Source organism: Sipha flava, unplaced genomic scaffold (genome assembly GCF_003268045.1).
Source record: "Sipha flava isolate LNK unplaced genomic scaffold, YSA_version1 232_pilon_pilon, whole genome shotgun sequence".
In the NCBI taxonomy this organism is placed as follows: domain Eukaryota; kingdom Metazoa; phylum Arthropoda; class Insecta; order Hemiptera; family Aphididae; genus Sipha; species Sipha flava.
Genome location: NW_020272869.1, coordinates 52,423 through 72,644, shown reverse-complemented (window position 1 = coordinate 72,644; position 20,222 = coordinate 52,423). Strand labels below are relative to the sequence as shown.

Below are 20,222 nucleotides of genomic sequence, written 5' to 3'. Positions count from 1 at the left end.
ATATATATATATATATATATATATATATATATATATATATATATAATTATATTAAATAATTTTTATTAGTTTTATGAAGATAAACTTATGTTATTTGTTTTTATTTTAGTGTAAATTTTTATTTATTGTAAATTATTGTTTATTAAATTTAGATACACCAAGATTTTTTTATAGTTTTTCTGGTTGTAGATTATCTAGTATATATATATATATTATTTTATTTAGGTACTAACAATTCATAACAGATTATTTTGAAATAATTTTATTTTTAACAATGTATTCAATATTTTTTAGTTTCGTTAATTGAAGATTATAGAATGGATCCCGTTCAACAAATGCACAGCCCGTCATCAAATAATGGCCGAAGGTCTACTAATTCACCATATATAGAAATTATTGAACAGCCTGCTTCAAAGGCCTTAAGATTTCGATATGAATGTGAAGGTAGATCTGCTGGAAGTATACCAGGGGTCAATAGCACAACTGAAAATAAAACTTATCCAACAATTCAAGTAATTTTATATATAAATAAATTTTAATAATTTACCTAATTTTGTTTATATATTTTTATTATATGGTTTAATAGATAGTGGGTTATAAAGGCAGAGCAGTTGTTGTAGTATCTTGTGTTACTAAAGATAAACCATATCGTCCTCATCCACATAATTTGGTTGGACGTGATAATTGTAAAAAAGGAATTTGTACTATCGAAATCAATAATGAATCAATGACAGCTAGTTTTCAAAATTTAGGAATACAGTGTGTAAAAAGAAAAGATATAGATGATGCTCTTAAAGTTCGAGAAAAAATTAGAGTGGATCCATTTAGAAGTAAGTTGTCAATTTAAAGTTTTGATAATGTTTAATTATAAATAATATTTAAATTATGATTTTAATTAATTTAGTATTTAACATATAATATAAATAAAAAAAAAAGTTCTGTAACTATTTTTTTCATTATTTGTAAATTTTTTATACTAAGAATGAACGAACTTATAATTAAAAAAATATATATATAATTCAATTTCTAAAATTCTATATTAAATTTGTTATTGTGTTTTTAATATATATTGCAAGCATTGTAATAATTGATTTAAAACTTAATTTTCATCAATTAATATCAACTTAAAAAATTTATTATAAAAGAAATCAATGTATTAATTAGTTTAAAAAAATTAAAAGAACTAAATTATAAATTTTGATTTGTATTTGGTAATTTAATGCTGCAATTTATCATTTAAAGTTGTGTCAATATGTTCTAAATAATATTTCATTTCATTTACAGTGTATATTTAGTTTGAAGTAATTATAGCTTTATAATTGTATTATTAATGCATATTTTAATTGATATAGTAGTTCATAAAAATCAGAAATGTATAGGGGAGAGGTATTCAAACTTTTTCATCCCACAGCTCCTTTGTATCTTCAAAATGTTATGACAACTCTCACTTTATTATTATAATAAAAAAAAACTAATGGTTATAAATTATATAATGTATGTATATTTATTTATTATACAATGTATATAAAAAAATTAGATAGTATTTAGTGAGATGGATAGGTTTGTTTATGTTTTATAAATATATGTGTTCAAATTGTGGCTCTAGTTTGAAAATAGCTATTTTCATCTTCTTCTCAACAATCATCTAGGACCAATACTTAGTTTTAATTACAGCCAATACAGAAAATCTAGTATTGCATAGATATAAAGTTACAAAAAATTTTATATTTTAGAGATTTGATTCTGGATATTGCAGTTCCACGTGGATCCAAAATTAGATTAACGGTTATGATTTAAACATGGTCTTCATTGTAAAATCTAACTAAAAATTGATCAATTTTTCCTGTTCAATATATGACTTACTTATTTAAATAGTAAAATACAGAAAAATGCTCAACTCCCGTATCAATACACAATTGTTCGAAGAATCTGGACTTCAGTAGTTGAGTTTTGATGAAGTTTACTATTTAAATAATTGATTCTCTACAATGATTTTAAACAATATGCTCATCAAGAGTCTAACTGATAGATTTTGAAATAAGCTCTTCCCTATAAATAATACAATGAGTCCATACAACACTCAGAGTTTTTTGTTTGATGAGTGCGTGAAGTTCATATTCATATTCTGCTATAGAATTAGCTCAATTAGTGAAAATTCGCAGTACATTTTTCATATTAAATTATTATGTTTATAATAAAAACCTTAAATTAAGAAAATTAAACATGGGTTAATATTGTTTTTCGATTATAAGTCGCTGCTCCCATTATCTACAACCATGAAGCTCTTGGGAGCCATAACCCAACAGTTGAATACCTCTGGTATAGAGTATATTTTAATTTATTATAATATCTTTAGTTCTTTTATAAAATGATAATCTAATAATATATAATTAAATGTTACCATGTTCATTATGTTTACATTATGAAAGAGTTGCTGAAATATAATAATATGCTTAAATATAATCTATATAATTCTACTCTTAATATAAAGTATATGCCTATTTTTCAGCTGGATTTTCGCATAAAGATAACCCAGCTTCAATTGATTTAAATGCAGTTAAATTGTGTTTTCAAGCTTTTTTAGAGGGATCACAAAAAGGAGAGTACAGTATTCTTAAACCAATTGTTTCTGAAACTATCTATGACAAAAGTGAGTTTTTTTTTTTTTTTGTTTTTATTATTCAATTAAATTGAAAATCTTATACCCAACAAACAAATGTTTAAATAAATGAATTTTTTTTTTTTTTAGAGGCTATGTCAGATTTAGTTATTTGTAGATTAAGTAGTGCATCTGCTACAGTTTCAGGAGATAATGAAGTTATCCTATTATGTGAAAAAGTCATAAAAGGTAGAATTAAGATTTATTATATAACTTTTATATATTCTGAAATATAATTAATTTTTAGATGATATCCAAATAAGATTTTTTGAGGAAAAAGATGATGGCACATGTGTTTGGGAAGGTTATGCTGATTTTCAACCTTCAGATGTCCATAAACAAGTGGCTATATATTTTAGAACACCAAAATATAGAACAACTGATGTAAATATTATTTTTTTATTTTTTTACCCATTTATTAATTGCTTATGTATTTATTTTAGATTCAGAATCGGGTGAATGTTAAAATACAGTTACGAAGACCTTCAGACGGCATGTGTAGTGATTCTCGTCCATTTATCTTTACTCCGGATTATTCAGGTATGTCCCCTCAGAAATATGATAGGCTACCAGAAAAACATTTCAATGAATATATGGCAAATGATCAACCTGAAGAAAAAGTACCACTTAGTGTTTTTGATTCACATAGTATTAATGAAGATAAAAAAGATATTAAAATTGAAATAAAAGATGAGCCTATAGAGATGGTTGAAGAAATGTGTGATGACATTAATAAAGAAAATAAAGAAGATACAAGTAGTTCTTCTTCAGAAATTATGGGTGAAGATTTGCGTGGCACTTATTCTAGCCTTCAGATGGCATTTAAAAATCCATGTTCAATACCTGAAAGATGTCACAGTTATGAGGATGTATCAATTGTACCCCCACGTCCTCCTAGCAATTCTAAACCAAAATTAGACAACAATACAGCTCCACCATTGCCACCAAAAAGAGTTAAAAAAAATCCTAGACCAATAAAATATCTTCCAACAGTACAAGAAAGACCTTCAAAAATCAAATTATTACACAAGCTATTAAATATGCGGAAAAGAAGTAAATCAATGTGTTCATCTAATAGTAGTGTCAATGAATCTATTAACGACACTCCATTGACTGAAGCAGAAAACTATGCTTTGTATACTTCCGTTGCGCCACATGCAGCCATGTCAGAATTTGATGAATCTTCTATGTATTATAGCACTGTGGAAGGGGGAACATTTACAACTGTAAAATAAAAAAATTGATTATCAACATTTTGCTCAATTTTTATTAAATAAATTGTTGAAAACACGTATCAGGGTTTTAAAATAATTATATTTAATTATTGACTGGCTATGAATATATTTTTGCTTGTATTAACCTTGTAATTTTAATTAGGTAGTTTTATTGAAATAAAGGAAATCAAAAATTTAGTTCACAATTAATGAATTAACTAACTTATAGCTTTTTCTCTTTGTTATTATATAAACAATTATTTAACTGATGTTTTCAATAATAATTGTTGTTTTTCTAATATTGTTTTTGGGTGTATATTTTTATATTGCAGTTAAATATTGTAAGCCAAAATAATGTTCAGAAATATATTTTATTTTTTTTTAAGTTTATACAATGTTTATTGATTTGTTTAGTGCGCGCTTTAAATCAAGACCCAAACAACAGAAAAAGACCGAGATTAATATATAGAGATCCACCAACATGTGACCCTAGTGAGTAAAAATAATACAAAAGACATTTATGCTTTTATATAAAAAAAAAAAAACCTGGGTATGTGTAAGGTGATTTTTTTAAATTTACTATTCGGTGCCGGTGTTAATCAGTTCATGTCAGTTCTTTATAATGAGCATGTAATTAATAACTAAATGTAATCAATGGATAAACAGTGATCTCTGTACTAGTAATTGTGTTTCTATTATTTTCTTAGTGTGTTAGATATATATTTTATTATATATATATATAATTATATATGTATCCAAATATATTTTCATTAATTTATTCTGATATTATATTAACGTATATATATTTAATATGTGAAAATACAAGGAGCAGAAACTATCAAATAAAATATAGTGGAGTTTATTAATTGAAGTAAGTAAAAGTAGGTTGTCTTATCTGGTTTTTGTTTGTGTTTTTTGTAAGTAGAATTCAATGTATTGGATAGGATATATGTTTGTGTACCTGATTCCTATTATTTTTTGAAAACATTTTTAGTTTTAATATTTAATTTGATATTTCTATTATCTAATTGTTTTGAAAAATATTATATATTTTCTTAATTTTTGCATGTAATATGCAATATTTTGATTCTGATAATTACAAAGTAAACCATTAATATATATAAACCAAATAATAATAAGTGTATCAAAAGATAAAAATATATCAAAATTTTTTTATGTTAACATTTTATTATTATAAAAAGAAATAGTATTGCTAACATTTATTTCCCTTCAAAAGAGCTTCAATTACTATAGTAATTTATCTTCAGCTGTTTACCCTTCCAGTGATTTTTAATGTGATAACTAAGTTTTTTTATTTGCAGCTTATTACATTGGTTAAGGGGTGATGGCAGTTTCTTCTTTTGGGGTGGTCGTTTGAAAAGCAAAATTGATTCATTGTACTTTAATATACATCTTTTGTATTCCGCACACTAAGTTTCTTTCCCTTAAACTTACATATCACAATATTTATTATAAAACTATGTTTATATTATTTCAGCATATTTATTTTATTTTTTTATTTTAAATAAGTCAAACAAATTCACACTGGTTTATAAATTTATACCAATTTTTTATTGTAATTTATGGATACATTTGATACATTTAATATTCCATTGTATACTGATAAATATTCTTTTAGATGTATCCACTTTTTAAATTATATAATTTTTCGTGTTTAGATTATAGTTTCTGTAGTTTGTTGTGTATTAACAAATAGTTGCTTCTTTATATTTTTTACAGTACAATGCATTTTTTACTTTTAGTGTATAATGTAATATCAAAATATTTTTTTAATCCTAATTATATTATTTTAGTTCCATTGGCTCAGTCACCAAGTTTTATTAGTGAAATGGTAGTTGATCAACGGTCTATTTCTGTACCTATCAAAGAAGAACCAGGTTTGAACTTTAAATCAGATCTTACCAATCTAAAAATTAATTTCAACTTTTTATTGTATAGAAAATAGTCCCAATTCTTATAGTGGTTTATATCCACCATCAAACTCAAGTGTTCATGGTCAGCTTTCACCTATGTATAATTCGAGGACACCTTCACCATCGGAATATCAATTCCCAAATGTAAATTCTAACACATTGAACACTTTACCAAAAATCAATGTTCGACCACCCACAGGTAAACTAATTTTAATTTGTTTGATTTTATATATGTAGAAATTAAAAAGTAGAAACTAAAAAGAAAAATCCATATTTTACATTAACAATTTTTTTTGTATGGTGTGTTATACATGTACTGTAAGTTATACAACATTGTTGGTAAGTTGATATTAAAATAATTTCCATAACTGATTTAAAAAAAAAATTGATGCATATTCAACTACTCAAATAATGTCCAGTATTCCAAATGTTATAAGTTTTTCTTTCAATATTTATCTTTCCTTATGGATGTTAAATCATTTTAAAACTAATTACCTACCATATAAACTTTCTTAATACATATAATAGAAGTATTTGTATTTTCATTGCATGTGTTGTGTAAGTTGATATATGTAATTAGACAAAAAAAATGTCATAATAATCTGAACCTTTCACTTTTTATTCTTATAATTTAATATTTGTTGAATCATTATTTATTATTATATACATAGGATTGTACATTTAAACTTTTTTTCAATTTTATATTAAATTAATAAATTACTAACAAATAATTTGATACATTTTAATTTTCTTTAGTTATACTATTTATTAATTTATTTTGTTTTAGTGTTAAAATTTTATATTAATAAAACTAGTCTGAAATTATAAAATATTATGTAATTGTGCAGGAATTTCAACAAATCTTGGCACAATTAGTGGTTGTACTACAACAGTATGTTCTATGCTTAGCAATCAAAACCTATCAACTCAAACCAATTATGATCAATCAACAGCCATAAATATCTCACCATCATCATGCCTTACAGAATGCAATGATCCATCTAATCTTATGGACACTACAATTACAAGTCTTGATCGTTTAGATTCTAGTGATTTAATTTCTTCTATGATAGTAGATAGTGAACAGTTGTCTACAAATTTATCTACTAGATTACAGTTAACAGAGGCTAATATTCCAGGCAAATCTGATGAAGTAGTAATTTCAGAAAATGATCATTTATCAGACAGTTTTGATACAATTGCTGACAATACACTCAATGAATTCTGTAAGATTTACACCAAAAGGAACTAATTATGGTAGTTAAATATCTAATTTATATTTTGTTAAGTAAAGTAATATGTTACAATATGATTTACATTGTTTTTTTTTTTTTTTTATTTATTTGTTGTTTTCTATATAAATTTTATCCATTTCACATCTTTTTCTGTAAATAAACTATCAAATGTTTGCAATTGAAGAATAGACATCTGTTGAAAATAAATAAAATTCAAATATTGATAAATTCAAGTTACCATATGATTATATATATTTATAATTTTCATTACCTGTTTCCTAATATATCTCACTACTGATTCAATTTTTTCAGGATCATCACATTGTTGATTGAATATTCTACGCCATACCATGCTTGCTAAAACCATGTCATTGGTGAGCCATCCTTCATCATAGCCAACTAAAGCTCCTCGTAACTGATCACTTAATTCTGTTATTTGTTTATGTCGAATATCTGAACTTATCTAATAATCAACAGTTAAATGATAATAACCTAACTGTTATAATTAATTTTTAATATATTTTAAATTTAAAATGCCTTTTATTGGTTTATAAGAATATACTTTTAAAATAACACTAACTTTTAATCAGTGACGTGGCAAAGGTATTATTTTGGAGCAATTACTACTTCAAAATTTGGTGGCTACTGCTATACTGCATTTAATACTAATTAATTACATAGAAATTTACGTGTCTGTACAAAAATAGACTTATTTTGTAAATATTAATTTATACTATAGTGACATATATAAAGATACGGTATGCTCCTTATAAATAATTAATTTGATGTGATATTGTTTTTAATTATATATATATATATATATAAATGAGAGGAGATAGTTTAAGCAGTATAGTTTCTCAATGAAATATAAAGTCAGAAACAAAATATATATACATATTATCTAAGAATATAAAAATTATTTCTGTAGGTTAGTTGAGTGAATAAAACTACATATTCAAAAACTTACATGTCCCAATTTTTTAGAGCGAAATTCTACATCATTCCACAATGCTTCCATAATAAAATTTCTAATCATTGAACCTTTTGTCTTTTCATGCATTAAACGAACAAATATCATCCACAAGTGAAGTTCAGTTATTACAAACCATGAATTCAATGTATCAGGTAAGTTAAGTTCTAAAAATAAAATAAGTATTTAAAAATAAAAGTTGTTACTTTTAATCCAAAAATCAGTTTACTTTTTATAATTTCCTCAAAAGGAATTTGATCAACTACCTTTTCATATAAAATCCAACTATTAGCTTCAAACCTCTAAAAAATGCATAGTAATCATAACATATTAGTTAAAATAAATTATTATTTTTAGTAGTATGTATGTATTAAGCTTGCGGTTCCTAAACTTTTTTTTCGCAATGCCTTTTTTTGGACCCAATTTAGCCACGTTCCATCGCTATGAATAACATGGAAGACACAACAAAAAAAAATACTCATTGATAACCAATTTTATTAATTTTATTAAAATTTAAATTAATTATAAATTAATGTATTTTTAAACTAAAAAATAAATAAATAAAAATTATTGTTATTATGATTATAACTATTAAATAAAAATATAAGGTTAAAATGAGAATATCCGAATATATAATAGAAAATATTTCGTTATTTGCTATAAAGTTTTTACGAAAACAATAACTATTTGTAATGAACCGCAAACCACAGTGCCCTAGGGGCAAGTTTAGAAATTGCTGTGTTAAACTATTCATACAAACTTACAGATTTATTTAATGGGTTCATTATTTGAAATCTGTTGATAAAATCAGATATCCTACTTTTGGTTTCCACACCAATGTAATCTGAAGCTGCATAACGTTTAGAAATTGGAAATTTCATAATTTTTGAATGAAGCAAGCCATTAGATTTTGTAGCTATACTATACACTGACCTTAGTTGGATTGCAAAGCTTTTTCTTACTGGAAAAAACTGAAAAAAATTATTTATCTTTTTTTAAAATGTTCTGTTTATTAGATTAAATACCGTTTATTTTAAATACTTCTAATTTAAAATATACAAAAAAAAAATGATATGCACAAATATTACATATAAATGTATATATTATCAACATTCAAAATAAGTACATTGTTCAATACAAAATAAGTAAAAGTGTGTTTAATTCAATAAAATATGCTGAACTAAGATGATAGAAAATAAAATTGATAATTAACTATGTAATAATAAGTAATTCTAAATGAGATAATAAAAAATAAAACTGAAATATTTCATAGTAAATTCATAAATAGAAAACAATTAATGTATAGTTAGTAGACATATTAAGATTCGTTAAATATTATTCTATTGGATATCAAAAAATTGATAAATAAATAAGAACCATAGTACTTCATTCGATGTAATAAACGATGTTAATTTAATCTACTCAAAATCGATTATTGCTTTCAAATATAACATAATCCAATACTAGACATCCACTGCATAGGTGTTCATTAAAATAATGGGTCGATGAGACGAGTTTAAAATCGAATTTTTAAACCGTAACATTTTTTGTTTTTTGCAAGAAATTACAACTGTACTCACCATTTGGGTATTTTTCTAACGAATAACCGGTAGATATTCGGCTTAATAACGATAGAGAACAATATTCAATACAGTTTAGTGAAGACCCGTGTTGTTACGTACTATTTTGAAATATTTTCGTCGCCAGATACTTTATATTATTATAATTGCGTACATACTGATAACGTTTTATCGGCGAACGCGTGCGCTTATCAATCGTGGCGAACCAGGGTAGACGAAAACTTGGAGCATACGGTTCCGCAGCAGCAGTCAGCAGTATATAGTGTTGTGTTCCGTGTGTGGCTACTGTCGCTACATACGAGTGATAAGCGATAAGCGAGAAAACTGGAGAAGAAAATCACGGAAACCGCTGTTGTAGCTGTAGTGCCGACGTACGATTTACAGTAATTATAATCACTCGACGACATCCATCGTATTCCCGTCTGCTATCCGGAGGTGTTTGCATGTGTGTTCGCGCGCGCGGAGTTCATCGGTACGTCGCTGAAGTTTCGCGTTGCCGTGTGTCTCGTGAACGCGCGCGCGCTCCCCTTGAAAAGTGTTACTGCTTGCACTCTCCGATCCGGTCACGGCGGCCATGCGTTCGGCCGCACAGCCTCAACGTTCGCACCATATCGGCCGAGATGTTGCCCAACGTCCGTCCGCTGCGGACTGAACTCGCTCGTTCAGGTAATGATCTCTAACCATGGGCGCGCAGCAGACCAAGGATCGCGCCCTCACGTCCGGATCGTCGCTGACCGTCCGCAGCATCAGGTCCAAACCGAGGTTCACGAATGTCGGCAAGGACGGCAAGAACCAAGGACTGAACATATTCACTGAGCACAGCGGTGAGTGTACTTTCAATATATTAAATCATCATGCCACAATTACTCTTGTATCTTATCATAAGTTACAGCGTTCATATTATTGTAAATTATATTAGGTATATTGCTGTTTTTTATTATTCGTTTTTCTATGCAGAATGTTGAATCTATCTATTGGTTAATATATTTGATATGTTGAGCCAGATGATCATGGCCTGGTACTGGTTTTTTTGTCATTCTCTATGACTTAAAATCAACATCTAAAGTTGATTATTAATCTACATTTCCTAAAGATGTTTATTAGGTATGAAATCACTCATTTGAGTTGAAATTGAATATTTTGCTAGGTATATTATTTCATTTAAAGCTTGTCCCCCAAAATTACCCATTATTTTAGATTTGTTTTGGAACTAATTTCAATCGGTGTATTAATCTTGGTTCTTTTCGTTTTTCTTTTTTATAAAGTAATATACCTACTTAATATTAAATATTTATGATTTAATCATCATCTAATAAATCATTTACATACATAGGGACTTTTTTTAAGTAAATTTGTCCTGTATCAAAAATTATAAAAATATTTACCAAATTAACTGAAAGGATTTTCATAGTCATCCAATGCATTTTCCCATTCAGTGACTATATAGAAAAAGCTGTTAAGATTAGAATTGAGTTTATTGCTTTTCCATCTGGTTCGACAAATTATTAAGAAGTGATCAACTACTGCAACAAAATATTATATATTACATACTGGCTCATACTAAATTACAACTGTTCCATCATTGAATTAGTAACATTTTTCTTACATTTTTATTCTATTGAAATTTTAAATTTAATCAACCCTACATTGTCTTTAATTGTTGCCAAACAAATAAATCCTTTTGTTTTGAAAAATATCCACCATAAAATTACATAACATTTATCGTTAATGAAATATTTTAACTATTAACTATTATATAATATATGTAATATAGTTATAAATATATTAACTATTGTCCAATGTTCTTATAAAGTTATAATCAAAATAATAGTATCATAATAGTTATAAAGTAATATTAATAAAAGTAATGAATTGCCCATGTAGTATTTATTATCTTTTTGTTACTATAAATATTATATTTACCAAATGCTATTATAACTTATAATTTTTTTTCGTTTAGATTATATTTATTATTGATGTATTTTAATTGAATTCTCATAAAAGAAATACATTGTGAAAAAATCTTTATAAGGAAAGTATAAAAAATTATATAAAAGGTTAATCTTATCTTATTTTTAATTTAATTTTAATCCAGTCAAAAAAAATGTTCATTGATTGATCCCGGATTGATATATTTATTATTCAAGTAAAATAAAATTTAAAAATACTATTGAGGATATTTTTTATATTGATTTCAAAGATAGAAAGAGATCAATTAATTCTATTGCACTTGAATTATAATTTAAAAAAAAATATTTAATATATATTTCTTAATTTATGTATTTTATATTATAGATTCTTTAATAATAAATAAGAATTACAGAAATAAAATAAAATATTGACTAATATCTGCATTAACTTAAACCTAAATCTTAATGTAAATATTTATAAATTATTTTTACTTAATTAATCTAAATACGTTTAAAAATATAATTTACCTTGACAAAAGTAAAGTTTTACAAGTTAATTTTAAAAATAAAGCATATTAGAATTAGTTTATATGTTATAATTTTATAGTGGTTGAATAACATTTAAAAACTGATTTATATGAATAAAATTACCTTTTTTTTCTTAATTATAAGTTATAGCATACACTAAGAACATCAGGAAAATAATAAGTTTTTATTTTGTTTGAAAAATTAAAAATAATGTATTCTGAAAATTTAATTTAATCTTATATCTGTTTAATAATTACAAATTATTTGAATTATTTTTCAGAGGCATTATTACAAAGTCGACCCTTACCTCACATACCAGATCTTCCTGATGGTGATCCTCCAGGAGCCATTCCTTCGGGTGGTGGAAGCTCTGGTGGTTCTATTGGTGGAACAATTTCTAGCAACTTAGAATCTTCTATTCGATGGACATCTAAAGAGAATTTATTGCAATCCCAAGAAGATGATGATCCACAATTATTTGTTGCTTTATATGATTTTCAAGCGGGTGGTGACAACCAACTTAGTCTTAAGAAAGGTTATTGTTATTTAATTATAAATTTATTATTATGGTTAACTACATAACTTAATAATCATATACAATATTGAAGAATCATTTATTTTAAATTTTAGTTAGTCATTTATTATAAAAAAATTATAAGATATAACTTTATTCTATAGGTGAACAAGTTCGTATTTTATCCTATAATAAAAGTGGTGAATGGTGTGAAGCACATGCATCACCAGGACAAGTCGGTTGGGTGCCCTCTAATTATGTAACACCTGTAAACTCGTTGGAAAAACATTCTTGGTATCATGGTCCAATTTCACGAAATGCTGCAGAATATCTGCTTAGTTCAGGAATTAATGGTAGTTTTTTGGTTCGAGAAAGTGAAAGTTCTCCTGGCCAAAGATCTATTTCTTTAAGGTATGAAGGTCGAGTTTACCATTATCGCATTAATGAAGACACTTCAGATGGAAAAGTAATTATTGAATAATTAAATTAGAATTATAAGTGTTTAAATAATATTTTATCATTTATATTATATTATTTAGGTATATGTAACAACTGAGAGTCGTTTTAATACTCTTGCTGAATTAGTACATCATCATTCAATGCATTCTGATGGTCTTATCACTCAACTTTTATATCCAGCCCCTAAACATAACAAGCCAACTGTATTCGCTCTTAGTCCTGAGCCAGATGAGTGGGAAATTAATCGAACTGATATTGTTATGAGACATAAACTTGGTGGAGGTCAATATGGTGATGTTTATGAAGCTGTTTGGAAACGGTACAATATGACTGTAGCGGTAAAAACCCTAAAGGTATTATATAAATAATTATAACCATTTATTTTATTCTCTGATTTTAAATTATTTTTACTTTTTATGTATATAATATATTTATTTACATTGGATTTAATAATTTTGTAGGAAGACACAATGGCCCTTAAAGATTTTTTGGAAGAAGCTGCTATTATGAAAGAAATGAAACATCCAAATTTAGTTCAATTATTAGGTATAGTAGTTTTATTAAAAATATTTTATCTTTGATATTTATGACTTAAATATTTTGTTTTCAAAATTTGCTTAGGTGTTTGTACTAGAGAACCACCATTTTACATTATAACAGAGTTTATGAGTAAAGGCAATCTTTTAGATTATTTAAGACAAGGTAATCGTGAAAATATTAATGCAGTTGTACTCATGTACATGGCCACCCAAATAGCTAGTGCAATGAGTTACTTAGAAAGTCGCATGTTTATTCACAGGTAAGGTTTTCTGTAATATTAGGTTTTGAATGAAAGCTTATAACTTTTTGTTGCAGAGATTTGGCGGCACGTAACTGTCTTGTAGGAGAAAATCACCTCGTTAAAGTTGCTGATTTTGGTTTGGCTCGATTAATGAGAGACGATACATATACAGCTCATGCAGGTGCTAAATTTCCTATAAAATGGACTGCTCCTGAAGGCCTAGCATACAATAAATTTTCAACTAAAGTATGTTTTACTTTATTATTTTTTAGTTGTATTTTTCTTTTTTTTTACCTTTTTTTTAGTCTGATGTTTGGGCGTTTGGTGTTCTGTTATGGGAAATAGCAACCTATGGCATGTCTCCATATCCTGGAGTTGATTTAACTGATGTTTATCATATGTTAGAAAAAGGATACAGGTATAATATTCATATTCATAGTTATTAGGCAGTTAGTAGAAATAATTATAAAAAATATTCATAATCATTTATATGCATAATCTCCATCATTATTTATAATTGTCAAATATTTTTTATTAGAAATCAGAAATTGACCTATTTTTATCTCAAATATTTCTTTTTGATCGACCTAAACTTACCAGGTAGAAGATAGAGGGTTCTCAATCCGCTCTATTAGTTAAACTATGAGAGGACAGGTTCAAACTGGCAACTTTGTGTTTAAACACAACTTACTTGACCCCCATGGTTATGATACCCGTATTATTTTGATTTCCGCAAAAACATTAAAAAAAAATTAATCTCATGTAAAAAGCAATATCAAACTTTACATTAGTTGTAAAATATAGAATTATATAATTGTTTTTAAAATCTATTTCATTTTTTAAAATTTTATAAACATTTGGTCTCTGTTTTTTAATTTAAAGTAATCAACAGTTAATATATTAAATAATATATACTATCTAAAAAAAAATTTTTACAATTACACTCTATATTCATTATTTATTTATCTAATAATTTAGCATTAGATAAATTATAAATTAAAAAAAAAAAATTAGAAAGTGACTAATATTTAAAATGATAATATCTAAACTGATTACTGAATATTTTTCATATATTTTAATACATAGGTTAATATACAATAATGAGTATTTGTTGATATCAAAATTAATTTAAAATACTAGAGTTGAATAAGTATTGTTTTTCTTATGTCAAGTAAAGTTTCAATTATTTCGAGTTGATTCAAGTTTAAAATTCAAGTACTTGATAAATGTTGAGTACCTACTTGAGAAAAATGTTGTGGATACAAATCTGTATAAAATGTTGTTATCATGATAATAAAATATCAATCTACTTTCAACCTATTGTTCATCCCATCAACCTTCCTGATATTTTCTATGGGAAATATTTGGTTCATAGTTATTTATAGTTTTAACATTTATATTTCAATAAAATAGTGAAATAAACATAAGAACTAGACTCAAAAAATTGTACAAAATACTCTTCCAACTCTAAAAATTAATACAATTTTAAAGTATTACCAGATGATATATATTTTTAATATTAATGTTATCAAATTTCTTTTATATTGATGACAGAATAAACTTAACTTGAAAAATTAGTACAATAATTATTTCAACTATAAAAATTAATAAAATATTTTATTTTTATAATTTTAGATTATATTTAGTTTTATTGTATAAAGGATAGACAATAAGGTATTTAACATTTAATGATATGCCAACATATATAATTTAAATTATTATTAAATACAAATAGGTCAGTTTTATATGAACTTGTTCTAGTTAGCTGTTTACTATACTTTTTTTTAAGTACTCTAGCATAATTTCTAAACAGTTAATTTAAAATGTATGGAATTTAATATATTTGGTATGATATTTCATTCTAATTCTTATATTTAATTCAAATTAAAACAATCAATGATACATTTTTCATACCTTTATATATATTAAATTTTCAGAATGGATTGTCCACCTGGGTGTCCTCCAAATATATATCAACTAATGAAACAATGTTGGCAATGGGCTGCTAATGAAAGACCATCTTTTAAAGAAATTCATCATGCTTTGGAAAATATGTTTCAAGAGTCCAATATTATTGAAGGTATATACTATTTGTTGTGAATAAAGGAACACATTTTTGTTAAATCAAAAATCGAATTATAATCTATTATAGAGGTTGAAAAACAGCTGCAAGGGAACTCAACTCCTCAATTATCACATAAAAAATCTCATGGAAATAGTTCTAATATTATGGGTACTTCTTCAGAGTCAAATGGTAAATATTCTAATTAAAATATAATTTCTAACTTTTTAATACATTATTATTCTTAGAAGCAATTACACAAGTTGAACGTAATTTATCTACGTTTGGAGGGTCTGTTGTAAAAGGGAGCCTAGTGCAATTACGCCGTCCTACGAATAAACGAGGTAAAACAGCACCAGCTCCACCTAAACGCACTAGGTAATTTTATATATATTTATTTTTTATTATTAACTGTTAATTTAATTTTCTAGTTATAAAATTAATAATTACATAACATTTAATGATTGATTTCAGCTTGTTGTCATCATGCAGTTCGTTTAGAGATTCTCATTATGGTGGACCAGTGACTACTGATCAAAATGATGCAGCCATGTCACTTCCTTCTCAACATTTTTCCGAAGAAAATTTTTCAACAAATGGTTAGTCATTGTTAAATAATTTTAAAAAAGAAGAAAAAATCTTAATTAAATTTAAATGTACTGATTTGTTTTATAAGTTTTGTGATTACTTTTATAACTTTAAATATATTATAGGAATCACCAAAGAATTACAAAATATTGTTAATACCTTGGCTGATAGTGATGGTGCCAGCGAGGAAAGTGCTGAACCAGTAGAAACGGAAAACGAATGTTCTCATGTACCACTATTAAATCGAGTACACCGTGGTTCCCTTACCAAAAAAACTACCAAACATCAAGCATCTCATCCACTTTACCAAAGAGACACTAACAATTTAGATACACCTAAGGTTGCAGCGTTAGAAGTACAAAATGTAAAACGGGCTATCAACCGTTATGGCACATTACCAAAAGGAGCGCGTATCGGAGCATACTTGGAATCATTAAGGCATGGAAATGGTGAAACCGCCGATCCGAGTATCTCTAAACCGCCTTCTAATCGTACCAATGTTGCATTGCGTCGACCGTTTCAACAGCCAGGTAATATGACTAGGAGCAATTCCTCAACAAACTTCCAGCCTTCTTCTCCGCGAACACTTCGCGCTCAACCTCCGCCACCGAACCTAGCGGATCTAGAATTCCCCCCTCCACCACCACCCGAGGATCTGGACCACGAAGAAATGTCAACTTTCCGGTTCGGGGTGAGCCTAAGGCACAGAGAACCGTCTACAGATTCGTGTAACAGCGCTAAATCGGAACCGGCTAGACTGAAGTGTGCTCGTAAAGATAAACTACCAACCGAGCTCAACAAACCGGCTGTCGAGCCGTCTCCTATAATGCCAAAGAAAAACGTTATCGAGGTGTCGCCGTCATCTGACGAAGATGCAAACGCCAGAGACGTGAAAAGCCTCGTACCAGACATCATGAAGGAAATGATGGAACTGAAACATCACTCTACGGGAGGTAGCGGCGGTGGTGACAAAAAGACGACCGTTGGCTGTAGCAAGGACGAGCAGCAGCAGCGGTCTATGTCTCCTATCGATTTCAAAACCAGTTTGAGGAAAATCGGTAAAGATGACCGCGATCATCAACAGCAGCAACTGCAACGTATTGACAATAACATAGCGGAAATCAAATCGCAGTTGAAAAAAGTTAAAATAGAAGACAAGAAGGACGGTGGTGGCAGTGATGGCAACACGGCAGTCGAGTTAAACGAAGGTGGTGGGGACGGTGGTGACGATAAAAGACGCAGCACCGGTAGCATAAGTAGCCTGAAGAAACTTTGGGAGGGTGAGAGTCCACCGTCCGAAGTGACCACTGCGGCCGTGACGTTGAAGGAAAGACGCGTGTGGCCGCCATCGCACGACGACAACAGACCTGCCGTACCGGTGAAACCGTCGTCGGCCGCGGCCGCTGCGGCGGCCAAGTCATCCAACAACAAGTCGAACGCGATATACGCCACGCCAGGCGCCGCGTCCACGTCTAACATCGTCGAACAGTGGCAGACAGTGGATAGCAGTCTTCGCGCGCTTCGGTCCGCGGCCACCGTCACGTCCGCCGGCTGGCTGTCGCTGTCCGACAAAGTAGGCGGTTTTCACTCGTCGTGTTTGAACTATGCAGACAATGCGGCGCCGCCCAATCTGAGGTTCCATCTGCGTGAGCTGCTCAACAAGCTAGAGTCGCAATCGCGCCAAATGAGATCCGCCGGTGGTGGCCGTCAACAAACCGACCACTCAACCATATTCCAAACGTTAGACACCACCCTGAAAGACATTCTAAACGTGATACAGAGATAAAATTCGGCGCTTGAACTCCATTCTATATACACCTTTACGGGTATCATTGTATCACATTCCTTTAACAATATATCTGTATGTATATATTATATCTTTATATATAATATGTTATATATAAAATATTATTATTTATTATTATTATTATTATTATTATTATTATTTTGACTGTATAGACATATTCTCTTTTATTTTTCAACAACAGCAACAACAATAAAATGTATACACATATTTTTCATTATTATATTATGTATTTATATGCGACTTCGGTGCCAACATGTATGTCGGTTCTTTTCGTTTTTCTATTTTTTCTTTATGAGCAAGAAAAATGTTTTACTACTAATTGTAGTGATTTTTGAAAACTGTTTTGATTAATTGATCTGTTGTAGGTTAATTATTTATTATTGGTTTTTCTGTTTTTCATTCCACTGATTATTGATATTTTAATTGAATTTAGATCTTGATGGGCAAACATTAAAAACTTTTAATCAATAAATCGAAAATCACTTTCTTAAGAAAAAAAATATCTTTTCTAATCCTTTCTTAGGACTGTATCAATATAACTATTTTATTAATTTAACATTTTTTTTTTTTTATGATGATTAGGTCGAACTTTGTACATTCATGATTATCTTTTTTTATGACGCATTTTTTATTTTAGTAAAAAAAAATTAAATAAAAACATGATATATTGTATTTTAAAACATGTGGCATACGTATGATTGCCTTAGATATGTGTGTATATTACCTTTAAGTATCAAAATTACTCGTACAATATTATTATGAACCAAAGATGATTGAAGCCTCTTAAATGATTTATAGTTAATTTCCGAATTTTGGTTGAACACATTCCGTAAACAAATGATATACATATAAAAAGAGATAAAAAAATTAAATAAGTGTTAAATACGTTTTTTCTATTCAGCGACGTCTTGCCGCCTTCAATTTGTCCCTCTTACTTTATTACAACCACTATTTGTAATTTTTCATATTAACATATATAATAATAATCTCACTGGCGGTAATTATGTACGATCGTATGTTTCGAGAGAGTGACTGAATATTTACTTTCTACTTAAGTTCTTCATTACTTAAATGTCGAAAAGTTCCAAAATTGATACTCAGAAAACAATAATATGTACCTATTGGGATTTATTTTAATTGCATAATTTATCTACTTATTTTGAATGCATTTGCGTGCATGTATGTGTTTGTGTGTATATTTTTATTTTGTCGTTTTTTTATCTGTATCAAAAAAATATAAAAACTGCCCATATTTTGTTGCTCAAGAAGTTGTTGATTTTTTACCATAGTTATACATGAATACACCACAATAACGATTTGTACTCCTCGTGTTTTTTTTAATTTATTAATTTTTTTATTTATTTAATTATATAATTATTTATAACCCTCTTCTTCTCGTATCCCCCCCTTATTGTATACATGCGGTTTTCAAGTCTTTGATCAACGTAATATTGAAATTAATTATAAAAAAATTTGTTGTTAAAAAAATTGAAAAGACTGAATGATTTTGTCCACTGATAGGCCTTTATACATTTTTATATTGCGATTTAGATAAATGATCATCGCAATGTACGTAAGAGTAAAAAGAATAAAATAATTATTAATTAATACATGTTTACCTATATATACCTACCTATATGTATACATGATATATTTATGTAATTAAAAGAAAAATTAAACATTTTAAAATACTGATCTAGTCTTTATATAGTAGTAGTTTATTTTTTTTACGTATTCAATATGCACGTTATATCTTAATATTATATTATTTACTAATATCTATTAATATAAACTATAGACGTGTAACTACTGTAATTAGTGTTCCGTCTGTCTTGATACAAGTTTTATATCTATTTTATAGAGCTACTACTGCGCGAAGTGCATGTACATTTTTAATTACAACGATATTATTTTATTTTATCAACCGATAATATATGTTAATATGATAAATATATATATATACATAAATCTAGTACGTATT

At 27.6% G+C, this 20,222-nt stretch overlaps 3 protein-coding genes across 5 annotated transcripts in view; 2 read left to right on the top strand and 1 right to left on the bottom strand.

The window, feature by feature from the left end:
• The window catches only part of LOC112683701 (embryonic polarity protein dorsal-like), an 8,348-nt gene extending 1,245 nt beyond the window's left edge, over positions 1–7,103 (top strand). The window contains exons 3-12 of one of the 2 annotated variants that reach the window (XM_025554847.1): positions 295–512; positions 587–830; positions 2,510–2,650; positions 2,750–2,848; positions 2,907–3,043; positions 3,103–3,199; positions 4,288–4,365; positions 5,688–5,771; positions 5,833–6,006; positions 6,656–7,103. In XM_025554847.1, coding sequence (XP_025410632.1) covers positions 295–512; positions 587–830; positions 2,510–2,650; positions 2,750–2,848; positions 2,907–3,043; positions 3,103–3,199; positions 4,288–4,365; positions 5,688–5,771; positions 5,833–6,006; positions 6,656–7,059 — 1,676 coding nt within the window. In that variant the 3' untranslated portion in view covers positions 7,060–7,103. The remainder of the gene's footprint in view (positions 1–294; positions 513–586; positions 831–2,509; positions 2,651–2,749; positions 2,849–2,906; positions 3,044–3,102; positions 3,200–4,287; positions 4,366–5,687; positions 5,772–5,832; positions 6,007–6,655) is intronic. The other variant, XM_025554848.1, reaches the window with a different exon arrangement.
• Positions 7,104–7,128: 25 nt separating this feature from the next.
• LOC112683702 (ubiquinol-cytochrome-c reductase complex assembly factor 1) lies at positions 7,129–9,738 on the bottom strand. The gene is made up of 6 exons (XM_025554849.1): positions 9,593–9,738; positions 8,777–8,983; positions 8,242–8,314; positions 8,010–8,179; positions 7,314–7,505; positions 7,129–7,235 (listed from the first exon to the last, which is right to left on the bottom strand). The coding sequence occupies exons 1-6, from the start codon at positions 9,593–9,595 to the stop codon at positions 7,161–7,163; spliced, it is 720 nt and encodes a 239-aa protein (XP_025410634.1). The 5' UTR covers positions 9,596–9,738; the 3' UTR covers positions 7,129–7,160.
• Positions 9,739–9,844: 106 nt separating this feature from the next.
• LOC112683700 (tyrosine-protein kinase Abl) lies at positions 9,845–18,336 on the top strand. 2 transcript variants are annotated; one of them, XM_025554846.1, is made up of 13 exons: positions 9,845–10,416; positions 12,311–12,565; positions 12,709–13,010; positions 13,084–13,356; positions 13,465–13,549; positions 13,625–13,802; positions 13,859–14,030; positions 14,090–14,202; positions 15,722–15,864; positions 15,937–16,038; positions 16,098–16,224; positions 16,321–16,445; positions 16,560–18,336. In XM_025554846.1, the coding sequence occupies exons 1-13, from the start codon at positions 10,275–10,277 to the stop codon at positions 18,218–18,220; spliced, it is 3,678 nt and encodes a 1,225-aa protein (XP_025410631.1). In that variant the 5' UTR covers positions 9,845–10,274; the 3' UTR covers positions 18,221–18,336. The 2 variants fall into 2 exon arrangements, with proteins under 2 accessions (XP_025410631.1, XP_025410630.1); XM_025554845.1 differs by having other exon boundaries at positions 10,275–10,416; positions 16,095–16,224.
• The last annotated feature ends 1,886 nt before the right edge of the window (positions 18,337–20,222 follow it).